The 15,605-nt window shown below is 36.7% G+C and overlaps 1 protein-coding gene across 4 annotated transcripts in view; it reads left to right on the top strand.

Annotated features, from left to right (window-relative positions):
• Window positions 1-15,605, top strand: part of SCML2 (Scm polycomb group protein like 2) — a 103,770-nt gene that overhangs the window by 22,540 nt on the left and 65,625 nt on the right. For 2 of the 4 annotated variants that reach the window (XM_043459444.1, XM_043459443.1), the window contains exons 3-6: window positions 1,407-1,475; window positions 7,982-8,052; window positions 8,881-9,115; window positions 12,219-12,307. In XM_043459444.1, coding sequence (XP_043315379.1) covers window positions 1,407-1,475; window positions 7,982-8,052; window positions 8,881-9,115; window positions 12,219-12,307 — 464 coding nt within the window. The remainder of the gene's footprint in view (window positions 1-1,406; window positions 1,476-7,981; window positions 8,053-8,880; window positions 9,116-12,218; window positions 12,308-15,605) is intronic. The other 2 variants (XM_043459442.1, XM_043459441.1) reach the window with 1 other exon arrangement.

Here is a 15,605-nt window from a genome sequence, read left to right as displayed (position 1 = left end):
TCCTTTTGTGGTCTCTACCTCAGAGCAACTGAATGGTTGAAGAGGGGAGTTTTCTATCATAGAAGTTTTCTGGCTAATAAAGACAGGATGATAAAATTAGAATACCTCCATTATGCAACCTGGAGAAGGAAATGGCAACCCACTCCAGTACTCCTGCCTAGAAAATTCCATGTAGCCTGGTGGACTACAGTCCATGGGGTTGCAAAGAGTCGGACACGACTGAGTGACTTCACATTATGCGACCACTGATGAGCTAATGGATCTAGGCAGTAGTCATATGTGGCTGCTCATATCACAAAAGAGAACTAGGTATATTAGGAACCTCCTGTGAGAAGTACACACCACCACCTATGAAGTCATTTTCTCTCTTCCTTGCAAAAAAGCTAAACCTGAATCTGGTTAAGCTCTTCTGGCTTGAAATAGCTGTATCAATTTAGAGAAACTATAAGGACCAGAAGAACCCAGTATCATGAGGAAGTAGCAGACTACAGACTGGAAAAGTCTGAACTGATATCACCAGCAAAATGATTGCTAGAGGAAGGGAAAATAAACAGAGGAGGAGGAGCCTACAGATCAAAAGAAATTTAAGAAATGTACCTACCACTGTCTGTATGGACTTTATTTGGGTCCTGACTGAAACAGATATATTTAAAATATTTAAGACAACAGGGAAGTTAAGAAGAGTGACTGCTTATTTGATAATATTGAAGATTGTGGTTAGTTTTTCAGCATAATTGTCATAATGAGTCATTTAAGAAATACATACTATAATAAATGTGGATGAAATATATCTTAGATTTGGTGAAGTTCCAAGGTCCAGTGCTGTTTGAGCTCCTCAGCCTAGCACAGAGAAAAACTTTTCCTAGTCTGTTGAAGGACAGGGAACCATGGTGTACTGCAGTCCATGGAGTCACAAAGAGTCAGACACAACTACGTGACTGAACAACAACAAAGTCCGTTGAATTACATTGGATTCTAGCTTCTCTGTTGTTTTAAATTCTCAAAAGTATGCACTTTATTGCTGGGACACATTAATCTGAATATTGTAAGGATTAGCTCAGCTCATTTTGGTTTGTTCATTTATTTAACAAATGTTCAAGAATGTTCTGTGTGCCGAGTCCTTTTCTGGGCACTGAGGATAAAAAGTAGTGAATAAGAGACAAAATGAAAAAAATTCTGACCTTTTGGAGCTTACATTTGAGTGAAATGAGACATGCAATAAACAAATAAATTATAAAGTACATTATATATTAGAAAGTGAAGTCCTATGCAGAAAGTGAGGATATAATTATAAAATTGAAACTGGTTCCTATTAGAAAATACAGTTTAGGTTTTTGTAAGTACTCTTTCAAACTGTTGCTCTGTTCTTCTGGTATTGCTCACTATTTTCTTTCTTTTTTTTAAAGAGTCAATGGATGTAAAGAAGGAGAATCAAGAGAAAGCTCCTCAATCAGGCACATCTTCTGTGCAAAATGGTAGGTTTTAAATTAGTTCAGTAGAACATATATTTCTTCTTCGCTCAGTGTTAGTATGAACTCTTTTCTTATTGCTTTTGGTATAATCTATGTATAGTAAGCTCTTGTAAATATAAAATCTAAGCAATAGGAAAGACCAAAAAGATAGTATTTAATTTTGAAAATTTTACTTTGGTTTCACATAGAGAGGGATTAAGTTAAAAGATAACTATGTATTTCAGTGCAGTTTTGCCAAAGTAAAGATATCTAGTTATTAATTACCATGTATTACCAATTTAAAATAATTTTATTTTCAATAAAAACCTTTCTAACACTACAGTCAGTGTGAATGTCTTTTTTGATGGTCAAAAGACAGTCATGTGGATTAAAGCTTAGGCATTTGGGGGATCTGACAGTCCTCTTCTAGAATCTTGGCCTCATTTTTTACTAGCCTTGTGACCTTGGGCAAATTACTCAAATGTTCTTAGTCTCTCTTTTTGCCTGTGTAGCACAGGGATAATAACTACTTACTCATGGAACTATTAGAATTAAAGAAAAGGAATGTAAAGCACCTAATATACTGCCTAAGCTTGTAGTAAATGTTCAGTAAATGTTAACTTTATTGTCTGAGTTATTAATTCATGTTTTAAGCTTTTATTGTTAATAGCATGTGTATAGCACTATATCAGAGACTCAGGAGATAGACTCTGACCCATTGCACCTGCTCTTATGGAAAATGAGGAAATAAGTCATACGCAGACAAAAGGCTGAATTAAAAAAAAATACAATAGCAAACTTAGTGTGTTTACCAGCGATTTCCAGGCAAGCCTCTTGCCCCTTGTGTTTCTGTTGTACCTCCCCTGCAGAGCCCCACTCTTGGAGTAAGTAGTTCATCCATGACTTTCTGTTCCTATGAAAAGATTGCCTGTAGCGGTGTCATTCTTTATTACTGTAGCTGGGTCCTCAGTGTTTCCTTACTTCTCTTTTTCATTGGCCTTACTTGTTCCTCAGCTCTTCCTTCCAGTCCCCAAAACTCTCCAAGGAAATGGAGGCTGTTAGGTTAGAGTGCTCTTCCTCATCCTTACAAATTCCTTTCCATTTTTTAATATAATAGTTTTATTGAGATGTAATTCACGTACCATACAATCTCCCCATTTAAAGTATACAATTCAGTGGTTCTCAGTAGTGTATTCCCAGAGTTGTGTAACCATCACCATGATCAGTTTTAGAGTATTTTTATCACCCTAAAAAGCAACCCTAGTACCTAGCTAGTAGTCACTTTCCATTTCCTCACAGTGCCTCTCCCTAGGCAACCATTTACCTTCTTTCTATCTCTATAGATTTGCCTATTCTGGAAATTTCATGAAAATCAATTTGAAGACTATATCCTTAAAAGTTGAAACTAGTAACTTTTCAAAATTTTCAAACTTTTCTGTTTGAGAAACTCTGATTAAAAATGAGATTACTTAGTCAAATTGACAGACATTTGCAGAAATTTCTCAGCGTCCTGACCCTAACATCTTATTTTAGAAATCAGTAAGTGACTACTAGAAGGTAAGCTCCAGGAGAGCCAGGGTATTTGTCTGTTTTATTAATTGCTGCATCTGCAGTACCTAGTATAGTGCCTGGCAGATATTGGTGACCTTCTGTGGGAGTCCAGTAATGAATAAGACAAACACAATTCCTACGGTCTTTGAGCTTGTGTGCGTGTGTGTTCAGTTGCTTTGAGCTTTGGTAGACATTAAACAAATGTCCAGTTATAGTTGTGGTAAATACTATAAAGTAGTGGGTGCTGATCATTCAGCTGAGAAGCTTCAAGCTCTAGATACTTTCCTCATTTTCTTTACATAGCCTCTGAACCCAAGCCTAGCACTGGTGGAAGACATTATGATTCTGATTTACTCTGGAGAAGAATAGGGGGCCTCATAGATTATGTTCATTTTGCTAAAAGGGGTTTGGACTAGTGTATGGACTAGAATAGATTACAAGTCAAACAAGAAGGACCACAGACATGTGCAAGCAACAAACAGATCACAACATTATGTACATCTGTCTCAAGAAAAGGCCTATCAGTTCCCAGGGCTCTTTTCTGAAAGAGTAAATCCCCACTCCCCCAACCCTAGCTGCTCATCTGTCAATGAGGATAAAAATGCAGAGATAGGGACTTCAGGCTTGTCTGCTACTTTCTGAACTATTTTGGTCAGGAATTCTCACTGTGGTATTGTAGATGTATCAAATCTAAATTAGTAAAGCCTTTTGCTATGTGTGTTTCCACTATATTTTTGGTAGACTGTCATCATATGGGCATCCAAGCTGAATAGTGTTGTGGACTAAGAATTTTTGCCTCATGAACAAAGAAAAAAATTAAGGCTCCAAAGGTTACATTAACTAGCAGTGCGATAGAAAGCACTTATATTATATAGCACTGGTATAAAGGATTTGCTAGCTCAAATTATAGCCCATTATTGCCGGGAGAAATATCAATAACCTCAGATATGCAGATGACACCATCCTTATGGCAGAAAGTGAAGAAGAACTAAAGAGCCTCTTGAAAGTGAAAGAGGAAGAGTGAAAATGTTGGCTTGAAGCTCAACATTCAGAAAACTAAGATCATGGCATCCGGTCCCATCACTTCATGGCAAATAGATGAGGAAACAGTGGCTGACTTTATTTTTCCTGGGCTCCAAAATCACTGCAGATGGTGACTGCAGCCTTGAAATTAAAAGACGCTTACTCCTTGGAAGGAAAGTTATGACCAACCTAGACAACATATTAAAAAGCAGAGACATTACTTTGCCAACAAAGGTCCGTCTAGTCAAGGCTATCGTTTTTCCAGTGGTCATGTATGGATGTGAGAGTTGGACTATAAAGAAAGCTGAGTGCCGAAGAATTGATGCTTTTGAACTGTGGTGTTGGAGAAGACTCTTGAGAATCCCTTGAACTGCAAGGAGATCCAACCAGTCCATCCTAAAGGAGATCAGTCCTGGGTGTTCATTGGAAGGATTGATGTTGAAGCTGAAACTCCAATACTTGAGCCACCTGATGCGAAGAGCTGACTCATTGGAAAAGACCCTGATGCTGGGAAAGATTGAGGGCAGGAGGAGAAAGAGACGACAGAGGATGAGATGGTTGGATGGCTTCATTGACTTGGACATGGGTTTGGGTGGACTCCAGGAGTTGGTGATGGACAGGGAGGCCTGGCATGCTGCGGTTCATGGGGTCTCAAAGAGTCGGACACGACTGAGCGACTGAACTGAACTGACTGACTGAAGACACAAATGGTGATAGAATATTTTAAACATTGTCTTAGATTAATTATTTTCCAGTGTCACTGAAAAATTTTACAAATGTAACTGGTTTGTGGAAAAGTCTTCAGTTCTTTGAGGTCTAATTGTGAAATAGCTTTGATTTCTCAGTTATTATTTCCAATTTATACTCCTTTCACCCTGGTATGGTGGCTCTTTAATTATATCCTAGTCAGATTTTTTTCCTCCCATTCATGTTCTGTTTTCTTCTTCTTTTTTTTAATGCTCTCCAAGATCATATGGTGGTAGAGCTTCAGTTAGAACCTTGGGTCTCTTGATTGTCAGGTTAGTGCTTATGAGGTCACTGAAGTAACCTGGTCAGTTAAATTTTGGAGCCATGGATCTCAATTTTCACTTTTAATATAACTATCCAGTATTCTTAAGTTTAGGCACAACTATGATGTTTCAGTTCAGTTCAGTTTCTCAGTCACGTCTGACTCTTTGTGATGCCATGGATTACAGCACGCCAGGCTTCCCTGTCCATCACCAACTCCTGGAGCTTGCTCAAACTCATGTCCATTGAGTCAGTGATGCCATCCAACCATCTCATCCTCTGTTGTCCCCTTCTCCTCCTGCCTTCAATCTTTCCCAGCATCAGGGTCTTTTCAAATGAGTCAGTTCTTTGCATCAGGTGGCCAAAAAGCTTCAGCTTCAGCGTCAGTCCTTCCAATGAGTATTTAGGACTGATTTCCTCTGGGATGGACTGGTTGGATCTCCTTGCTGTCCAAGGGACACTCAAGAGTCTTCTCCAATACCACAGTTCAAAGGCATCAGTTCTTTGGTGCTCAGCTTTCTTTAAAGTCCAACTTTCACATCCATACATGGCTGCTCAAAAAACGGTAGCTTTGACTAGATGGACCTTTGTTGGCAAAGTAATGTCTCTGCTTTTTAATATGCTGTTTAGATTGGTCATAGCTTTTCTTCCAAGGAGCAAGCGATTTTTAATTTCATGGTTGCAGTCACCATCTGCAATGATTTTGGAGCCCCCCAAAATAAAGTCTGTTACTTTTTCCATTATTTCCTCATCTATTTGCCATGAAGTGATGGGACTGGATGCCATGATCTTAGTTTTTGAATGCTGAGTTTTAAGCCAACTTTTTCACTCTCCTCTTTCACTTTCATCAAGAGGCTCTTTAGTTTTTCGCTTTCTGCCATAAGGGTGGTATTATCTTCGTATCTGAGGTTATTGCTATTTCCCCCGGCAATCTTGATTCCAGCTTGTGCTTCATCCAGCTCGCATTTCACATGATGTACTCTGCATATAAGTTAAGTAAACAGGGTGACAATATACAGCCTTGACATACTCCTTTCCCTATTTGGAACCAGTCTGTTCCATGTCTTGTTCTAACTGTTGCTTCTTGACCTGCATACAGATTTCTCAAGAGGCAGGTAAGTTGGTCACGTGTTCCCATCTCTTGAAGAATTTTCCACAGTTTGTTGTGATCCACACAGTCAAAGGCTTTGGCATAGTCAATAAAGCAGAAGTGGATGTTTTTCTGGAATTCTCTTGCTTTTTCGATGATCCAACGGATGACATTTAGTTTTATGTCATCTTTACTTTATTTCACTAAGTAGTACGTATTTATCAAGTTATTTATATGCATACTTCTTCGGTTAGTTCTCCAAAATACCTTATACCATACGTATTACTTTCCTCATTTTATAGATAAAGGAACTGAAGCCGTGAAAATGAAGGGACTTGCTTAGGGTCACTGGCTAGTAAAAGGCAGAGTTAGACTGAAAAATAGCATTTTCGTGTCAAGAGCCTGTGTTCTTGACATTTTGCTGCATGCTCTTCAGTGCTGTGGTAGTGCTTGCTTTACATGATATGGAAGCAGAATTAAACCCAGTATTTTTTTTAAAGTGGAAAAGTCTCTAAAAGGGTATATACAGTGTTATGAAATGACATGCTTATTACCATATGTACATACACATATTAAATGCATAATTTCATGTAAGTGATATTCTGAATGGTGCTCACATTTCACATCAGCTCACATTTCTTCCTAACTGTGTGGTTGGTAACTTTACCTTGGCATCTTGCAATCAGCCATGGTGGTGGTATTTACAGCACAGAAATCTGCAAACACTACCAGTTCCAGTCAGGCGTTTTGTTTGTATTTTCTGGAAAGCTGGCTGTTAAACATTTATCAGCAGTGTGTGAGAGTGTGTGTGTGTGTGTGTGTGTGTAAGTGGAACTGTTACAGCCTTTGAAGAATGTATAAGGGGCTAGTAACACAGATTCCCCTAGGGAGGGAACTGTGAAACCCTAATATTTTTATAGTAAAGAGATTAAACAGGGAGTATAGAAAAAAAAACCATGTTTGATGAGAATTAAAGTTTGTATGAGTTAATAGTACCTTTAATACTGCTGTCAAGTCTTTCAGGGCATTGTGACTGACACAGTGAATTGAAGTGTCCGGGAAAAGTGTACTGCCTTCTGACCTTTTCTTCTAGCATTATATGTCATCAAGACTGAGAGAAAGAACAGAAAGAGTTTGCAGAAAATATAGATTGTTAAAACAATCTGTGTATAGTCATTGCCCTGATGACTGGTTTCTGCTTTGTTCTGCCACCATATTCTTGACACCCTGGATGGAGATCTAATAATCAATTGAGAAACAACGCTGGTTCTTAGAGTTTTTCTTTCTGTAATTAATGCTTTATTTCTGCTATGCCACACACCTTTAGATCCCTGTGAAAAACAAAGAAACAACTTCAGAGTAATGGGATGAAATGATAGACATATTTTGAGTAAATTTGTATTAGAGACATATGAGTAGAATTTGCTATTACTCTTTAAAAAGTCCTTTAGTTGTTTCTAGAGTTCACGTTTTTAGAATCACTGTGATGCAATCCTTATTACATCAAGAAGATCTGGATTATCATTTATATCAGAACCATTATTATCAGGAAATGATCTTATTTTTTATTTCCATGCTGGTAGTCAAATGAAGAAGTTTGAATCTGTCCTTTAAGAAGTATTTCTTTAAAGAGATATGGAACTAAAATCCATTTTATTTCTGAAAGTTAGTATACATATTATATATGTTTAAAAAAACCCTGAGAATTCTCTGGCAATCCAGTGGTTAAGACTTGATACTTTCACTGACACAGGCCTGGGTTTGCTCTCTGATTGGGGAACTAAGATCCCACAAGCTATGCTGGTAGAGCCCAAAAATAAACCAAAAAACCCACCTATTTTTGTATGTTTTTTTCCAGATGATTTTCAATGGGAAAAATACTTGGAAGAGACTGGATCTTTAAGTGCTCCTTCAGAGTATTTCAGACAGGTATGCCAAAATTCTGTAGATACCATGTTATATTTATTTTTGTAAACCATTAACTTGTTGAAGGGAATCTTATTGTTAGGTTCTATTAGTGTGAAGCAATCGTGGGATTGTGGCAGTGCTGCTTAAGAACCAGATGGTCTCTTTGCATTCATTGATTAAGAATTTACTTCATGTCAGGTATACTAAGCTCTTATGACTGCCCATCTGGAGGGAAAGACAGCCATGTAAATAATTAATGATAAAAAGTGTGATAACTATACTGGAAAGGGCTCACAGAAGAGGTCCTATCTGAGGTAGTTGTAATGAGGGGAAGGATATTACAGGCAGAGAGAACATCCAAAGGAAAGAGACATGGGCGTAAAAGAACCTGAGTATTAAGGGATGGTATGGGTGGCTGGAGCACTAACTAGGTAGAGGTGATAGTATGGGAGTGAGGTTAAAGTGTGGTGGCTTTTAAACTATACTGACTGTTTGGACTTTACATTAGGCAGTGGTGAGGTGCCTTTTGGCTTACTTTAAGAGGAAAGGCCTAATCAAATTCTTATATTAGAAAGGCACTCAGGATGCATTTTAGAGGTTGTATTTGGTTTGCCTGGAAGTGGGCAGGTGAGTGACAAGCAGTGGGCAACCATGTCAGGCTGTGTGTCAAGCCAAGGAGAGAGTTTGGAGATCTTTTTCTTAACCCTTACAACTCTCACTTTGTTCACCAACTGTTGCAACTGTTACTTAAAATGTTCCTCATGTATTCTGGTAACATAATTGACCGTTGATTTTCCTACAGTTAAAGAGTTTTAACAGACTTTTATTTGTATGTGTTTATGTATATAGTCTAAGATTCCGCCAGCTAATGACTTCAAAGTTGGCATGAAGTTGGAAGCCCATGACCCTCGCAATAAGACTTCAGTATGTATTGCTACAGTTGTTGGAGTTACAGGTGCCAGGCTGCGTTTAAGATTGGATGGTAGTGATAACCAAAATGACTTTTGGCGGCTTGTTGATTCTCCAGACATACAGCCTGTTGGGACATGTGAAAAGGAAGGGGACTTACTTCAGCCTCCACTGGGTAAGGATAAACAGTTTTAAAACAACATATTCTTGCTAATGTAATATTCAGTAGAAATAATTTCAACTGACTTTTTAAAAATCTCTTCTCCTGGGCATTCTGGCAAACAGACAGTCAGGTGGTTACTGTGGAGAAGGTTTGAGAAAGTAACTCAGTACCATATGTTATAGAGTTTCATTTAAGTACATATTTGGCATATGTGTGGCTAAAGGTTCCCCACTCCAGAGCAAGACTCCTTCTGCCTTAAAACTTGAAATGTCAAAAGAAGCTCTACTAGATTACACATGCAGATTCAGAAACCCTTCTGGGGGAGAAGTCTGTAGCATTTGATATGAGTCACTTCCTCCCTCAGTATTGTCTAATGAGCCATTCATCCTTTTTGTTGTGGGGATTAGCACGGTAGAAGGAGATGATTTTACACTGGGACTCCAGTGTCAGGCTTGGGAATTTTGTTACACCTGTGTGAGAAGAAATCATAGTGAGAGGGGTAGGAATCAGTATCTTTAGGTCTGTGTAAAGGAAGAGATTGATGGAACTCTTCAGCAAAGGTTTTTAATATAAAACTCTTGATTTTGACCAAGTTTTTAAAAGACAAAGTACATGACCCTAATTTTGCGCAAAATTTTTCTGTTTAATACTTTGGTGTACCATGGTATTCTGTAGAATGTAAGTATTTAGTTTATTACTTACACATTCTGAGTGAATGGTGGGTATTGGTTTTTGTTTCTTTTTTACAATGCTAAAAATGAAAATGCTCTGTTATAATGCACAGTGAGAGAATGAACTTTTTTTTTTGTCTCCAACTAGTGAAAGATGCTGTGAGAATAAAAAATTTAAGACAGTAATAACTATTCTTTTTAGCAACATCGTTTTATATTCTTTGTTCTAATGGTTAATTAATACTAACTTGGTTTAAAATATTTTTAAAAACTAATCAAGTATGTGTTATTCCCTAGAAGATGGTTTAGGATATGTGTGTTTTCTGCTTTTCACCTTTTCTTCATAACATTCACATTTTTTGTTGCTTATTTTTATAATATTTCTTAAATCATACAGACTTCTGTAACAGATATACATTTGAGGCTTAGTGCTTCCCTGTTTGGGTTTTATTTCTCTGTTGACAGTATGCTAGTATGTGTTTGTATTTTGTTTAAAGGAAACATAGCTGTTGTGATTGTCAGCATTTCAGACACATAACCAAATTTATAATCATTCTTTTTTCAAATTACTTTTAGAGTTTATTAATTAAAAATATGAAATACATAGCAATACATGCTGATTAGTATGTATTTTGACACCACATAATAAAAAAATACAGTTTTTGCCAACTTGCTCATGAGATGCTTTTGAATAGTTTAGTTTCCATTTTAATATAACACAACTTATATAGTTTTACTTTTTAAAAGGCTTATTTATTTAAATGTTAAAGGTTCTTATTTAAAATTATTTTTTAAAGTTTTAACAAACATGGAGAAAAGTGTACAGCTTATAAATGAACACACTTGTATAAAAACCAACACCCAAATAAAGAAAGAGAACATTGTCAGCACCCTAGAAGCCCCATTCCTGCTGATCCCCAGTCATATCCTCCTCCTTTCCAAAGGTAACTACTGTCCAGACTTCCTAATATCATGAATTTAGTTTTAGCTGTGTTTGAATTTTTTACATGCACTTTGATCTGTGCTTGACTTTAGGTGATTCAGAATTAAGGAAAATGCTAATTAAAGAAAAGTCATGGTACCTCATGTAATAGGATAAGATGCAGGTTAAGAGAAAGGCATAAGGACCAGAGAATGATTGTCATGCACTTTTCTAACCATAGTGTGGAGAATCCATGCTCTGGATAACTATTTAATATTAGGTATCACTAGTAATACTGATTTATTTTAAGGGAGTGTGTAACAACCCTTTACAATTCCCCAGCAGCAATTATTTTCCTAGTCAGATTAAGGATGTTTTGATACATGATTATTATAAAATGACTTTCTGTCTGAACTTTCTTGTATATTTTATCTTATTGATGGACCCATTGGCAATGTGATTCATGTGCCTCTCTATCTTAATTCATGTATTCATCAGGGATACATGCCAAGTTCTTACCAACCAATTCTGGCATCAAGGCAGGCAAGTATTGCATGTAACAGATTGCCCCCAGAAAATAGTAAAGCTAGCAGACTCCTGCTCCCTGCTGCACATGCCACATGCTGTGATAGTCACCATTAATTGATGAGATCTCTAGAGAATACACATGTTGAGTCTATTTTGATAGCATTTGATACAAATCCTAATATAAGATCATTTAGTGTGTGTAGGGATTGCTAAAGTGAGAGCTGTCTTTTTTCCCAACTTAATGTATGAAAAATTTCAAACATACAGAAAAGGTGAAAGAATTTTCCGGTGAACACCCACATACCCACTACCTACATTCTACCCATTATCATTTTGCTATACTTGCTTTATTGCATACTTGCTTTTCTGTCAGTTCATCAGTGAATTATATTTTTAAATGCAGTTCAGGATAAGTTATTGACATCAGTACATTTCCCCTAAATACTTTAGCGTGCATATCGTTAACTAGAGTTCATTGTTTATTTACAGTTTGTTTTTCTTTTGAGGTAAAATTTACATACAGTGAAATGTACCATCATAAGTGTACATTTACTGAGTTTGACAGAAAACTGTCTTTCTGAAAGGAAGTAAGGCAGAGGCTCTGAGGAAAAAGAGGGGCTGGTAGTTTTTTACAACCTTTTTACTCTGCATGTGTGGTGGTTGGTGGGGAATGGAAGCTCTCCTGGGTTTTGAATTAGATCTCTCCTAGTATTCTGACCTATTCCCAGTGTATATGTGTATGTTTGTGAACCCTAGCTAGTGGCTTTTTTAAAATGAGAATTTCTACCCCCACTGTAGCATTCTTGTCTAACAGTACAGTGGATACAGTAGCACCGATTGGAGGGTGCACCTGCTCCTGTAGCCCATTTCCTGCGTTCCTCGATAAGAAAGTCATTCTTTGGAGAAGAATGGTAAATGGAACGTTTTTTATGCCAGCTTGCTATAATATCACAGAGAGGCTTTTAAAAAATACCTGCTTTATTTTATAAAATAGGGTACCAGATGAACACATCATCTTGGCCAATGTTCCTCTTGCGAACATTGAATGGATCTGAAATGGCACCTGCAGCATTCTTTAAGAAGGTAAGGAAGATGTTATAAAAAACTTCCATCAACTGGGCTGTGTTTTTTTTTTTTTTTATTGATTTAGTGGGGATTCTTAAATGCTTTGTGTTCTCTAACATATGTATCGAAAATACTTTGCAAACTGCTTGATTGGCAAATGTGTTAGTCTGCTCAGGCTGCTGTAGCAAAGTACTACAGACTCAGTGGCTTAAAACAACTGAAATTTATTTTTTCACATTTCTGGAGGCTAGAAATCCAAGATCAAAGTGTCATCAAGGCTGGTTTCTGGTGAGGTATCTCTTCTCAGCTTATAGTCTAAACTGTGTCCTCACATGGCCTCTGCTCTGTGCATGTGGTAGAAGGAGAGCAATCTCTGGTTTTCCTTTCTTTTCTTGTAAAGAAGTCCTGGGCTTGGAGCCCCACCCTTATGATCTCACTTAACCTTTATTACCTCCTTAAAGGCCCTGCTTCTAAATACACTCACATTGGGAATTAGGGCTTCAGTTTATGAATTTTGAAAAGATGTAACTCATTTCATAACAGTGGCTTAAACAGAAGTTTATTTTCTCACTTTGACTCACTCATGCTTCTTGGTTTATAGACAGCCATCTTCTCCTCTTTGAGTCTTTACATGAGTTACATATCTGTGTCCTAATTTCCTCCTCTTAGGACACTGGTCATATTAGAACCCACCATAATGACGTTATTTTAACTTAATTATCTCTTTAAAGACCCTATCTCCAAATACAGTCACATTCTGAAGTATTGGATGAGGAATTAAACATATGTATCTTGGTGGGATAGGGGGTGAGACACAGTTCAATCCGTAACAGTGAGTCATAAAAAAGGCTCAGTTTTCATCACTCAGTAGTCAAAGTGAATTAGTACCTCTTTCTTGACCTCAGATACAAATGGGTACTTTACTGGAAGCAGATATTTGTTATTATTTTTTATTTACATTCAGAAGTGGAACTTCTCAGTTTGCAATGTTAGTCATCTCTTTGATATTGGAGAAAATGATGGGACAAGAAAACTTGAAAGTTATTTGGACAGATTTGGTTGCAGAAGTAAAAGAATGTTAAAAACAGTCATCAGAAAGAATTTTTTTATAAGGAAATACTTGTTATATAACAAAGAGGGAAAATTCCAAAAATAGTTTATGCTCTTGAGAAAATGTTGAAAGAGAGTACACTGTGTTAAGAAACAGTGAGTGAAAGCTAAGTTTTAGTTAAATTATGGGTCAAAATATTTCTCACTCTGTCCTCATTGTTTTTTCAGTCACTTAAATTTTATTACAGCCATTTGTATCAGGAATGGTAAACATTGATTATAGTTTTAAAACCTTTTCAAGAAGATTAAATATACAAAGATGTGAAATGTCAATTGATATGATTTCTGCATTGCAGAGAAAAATTCCTTGAGTACAGCTTTGAGCAGCATGAAATGCTATAAGTGGGCTTGCCTTACCAGCAAGGGGCACAAGTGAATGCAGTCCTTTTGGGCACTGTGTAAAGCGTATTTGACGATAGCTAGTAACAAAAGAGATGTTACAAAACAAAGTAGTCTTTATTAAATACTTATTATCTTAGACTGTGGCTTTAGAAAAGCCATTGGATCTATTTTAATTATCGAATTGTTTTATTGGCTAGTCATATGCCACATGTCACATACATTGTGTTTTTCATTTTTAAAATTATAAAAGTAATTTATCTTTGTGTGTGTGGAGGAATCAAGCTATATCCTTAACTAAAGTGAAAAATGAGTGTCCATTTATCCCATTCATTCCTCCATTCTACTCTTCTCTCCAAAAAGTTCTTCATGACCTTTATCTGTGCATTTACAAACATATATGAACTTTTATTTTTTAAATGTAAGTTGGAATATATTCTGTGATTTAGTTTTTCCCCTGAAGTGTGTATGCTTTGGAAATTTCCATTTTGTTTCATACATATTTTAGGTTGTATTGCTCTTTTCTGTGGTATGGATTACCATAACTGATTTAACTTCTCCTTAAGGATTAATGTTTAGGTTGTCTCCATATTCTTGTTTAAATCATCTACAGTGGACATTCTTGTATAGAACTTTTTATATAAGTATGAATGGCTACACTTTTATTAATAGAAGTAGAATTCCAATGTCTTTCAAGTGGTGTTGAAATATATTGTTAAATTGCACCTAAAATGGGTGTTCCAAACTATTCTCCAGTGTTAGTGTTTAGATATATTCACATTCCCATACCTTTACTAGCATTGAATATTATCCATCTTTTAAAATTTGGTCAATCTTTTTTGGAGGTGGGAATGGTAATGGTATCCCATTGTAATTTGTATGGGAGTAATTACCAGTGAAATGGAACTTTCAAAATGTGTTTAATGGCCTTTTATTTTTCTGTGAATTGGCTGATTATAGCCTTTGCCTGTTTTTCTATTGAATTTCTTTTCTTACTCTTACTTACTTGTGGGGTGCCCTTTTCAGCCAAGCTTGAAACTTGACCAGGAGCCACGTTAAATCCTTACTCCTTCTTGACCCTGCACTCTGGATAGCCAATTAATTAGGAAGGCCTGTCTACTTAGCTTGCTAATTATTTCTTTGTTGTATCTCTTCCTCCTACTTATTACCACTCCTGCAGGCTTTTCTCTTGTCTGGACTATTCAGCTAGCCTTATAACTGCCTCTAACACTTTTACACACAATGCTAGAAATATCTGATACAAAAGCCATACTGCATTATTCCATGCTTAAAATTCCTTTGAAGTTCCCATTTGCATTTCAGGATGAAATATGTTTGTTAATATGGCCTTTAAGGTACCCTGTGATGTGGTTTACAGTTGCCACTTCTTGCTCTGGATCTTAAGTTCTAAATTGCTTGTAATATCCTGTCCATACCATGTTCCCCTTTTTAAAAGACTGGTTATCTATGGTTTGCTCCTATTTTTCTTGTAACATTTGTCTCAGGCATTAAATCCTCCAAGATACCTTCCCTAATTTCACCTATTCTTATACTTCTGTAGCACTTTGTGCATATGTCAGTCTTTGTAGATATTGGATTATATTATTATTTTCACTCTCTCTTGCTTCCTAGACTATAGTTCCTTTTGAGAAGTTAATATGGCTTTGTATTCTCATTGCCTATCCTAGGTCCTGGTACATACTTATTTGTTCAATGAATGAAGAAAGAATGAGAAGTACAGGGAGGTGAATACTTATGAGAGGGAGAAGATGGATTTAGTTTTTCACTTGTTGAGAAGTGCCTCTGGCAAGTTTGAGGAGGAATCACTACCACCAGACATTGACATAAAGTATTTAGAATTTAGAAA

Source organism: Cervus canadensis, chromosome X (assembly GCF_019320065.1).
Source record: "Cervus canadensis isolate Bull #8, Minnesota chromosome X, ASM1932006v1, whole genome shotgun sequence".
NCBI classification, from domain to species: domain Eukaryota; kingdom Metazoa; phylum Chordata; class Mammalia; order Artiodactyla; family Cervidae; genus Cervus; species Cervus canadensis.
This window is presented reverse-complemented; position numbering and strand designations above follow the sequence as displayed.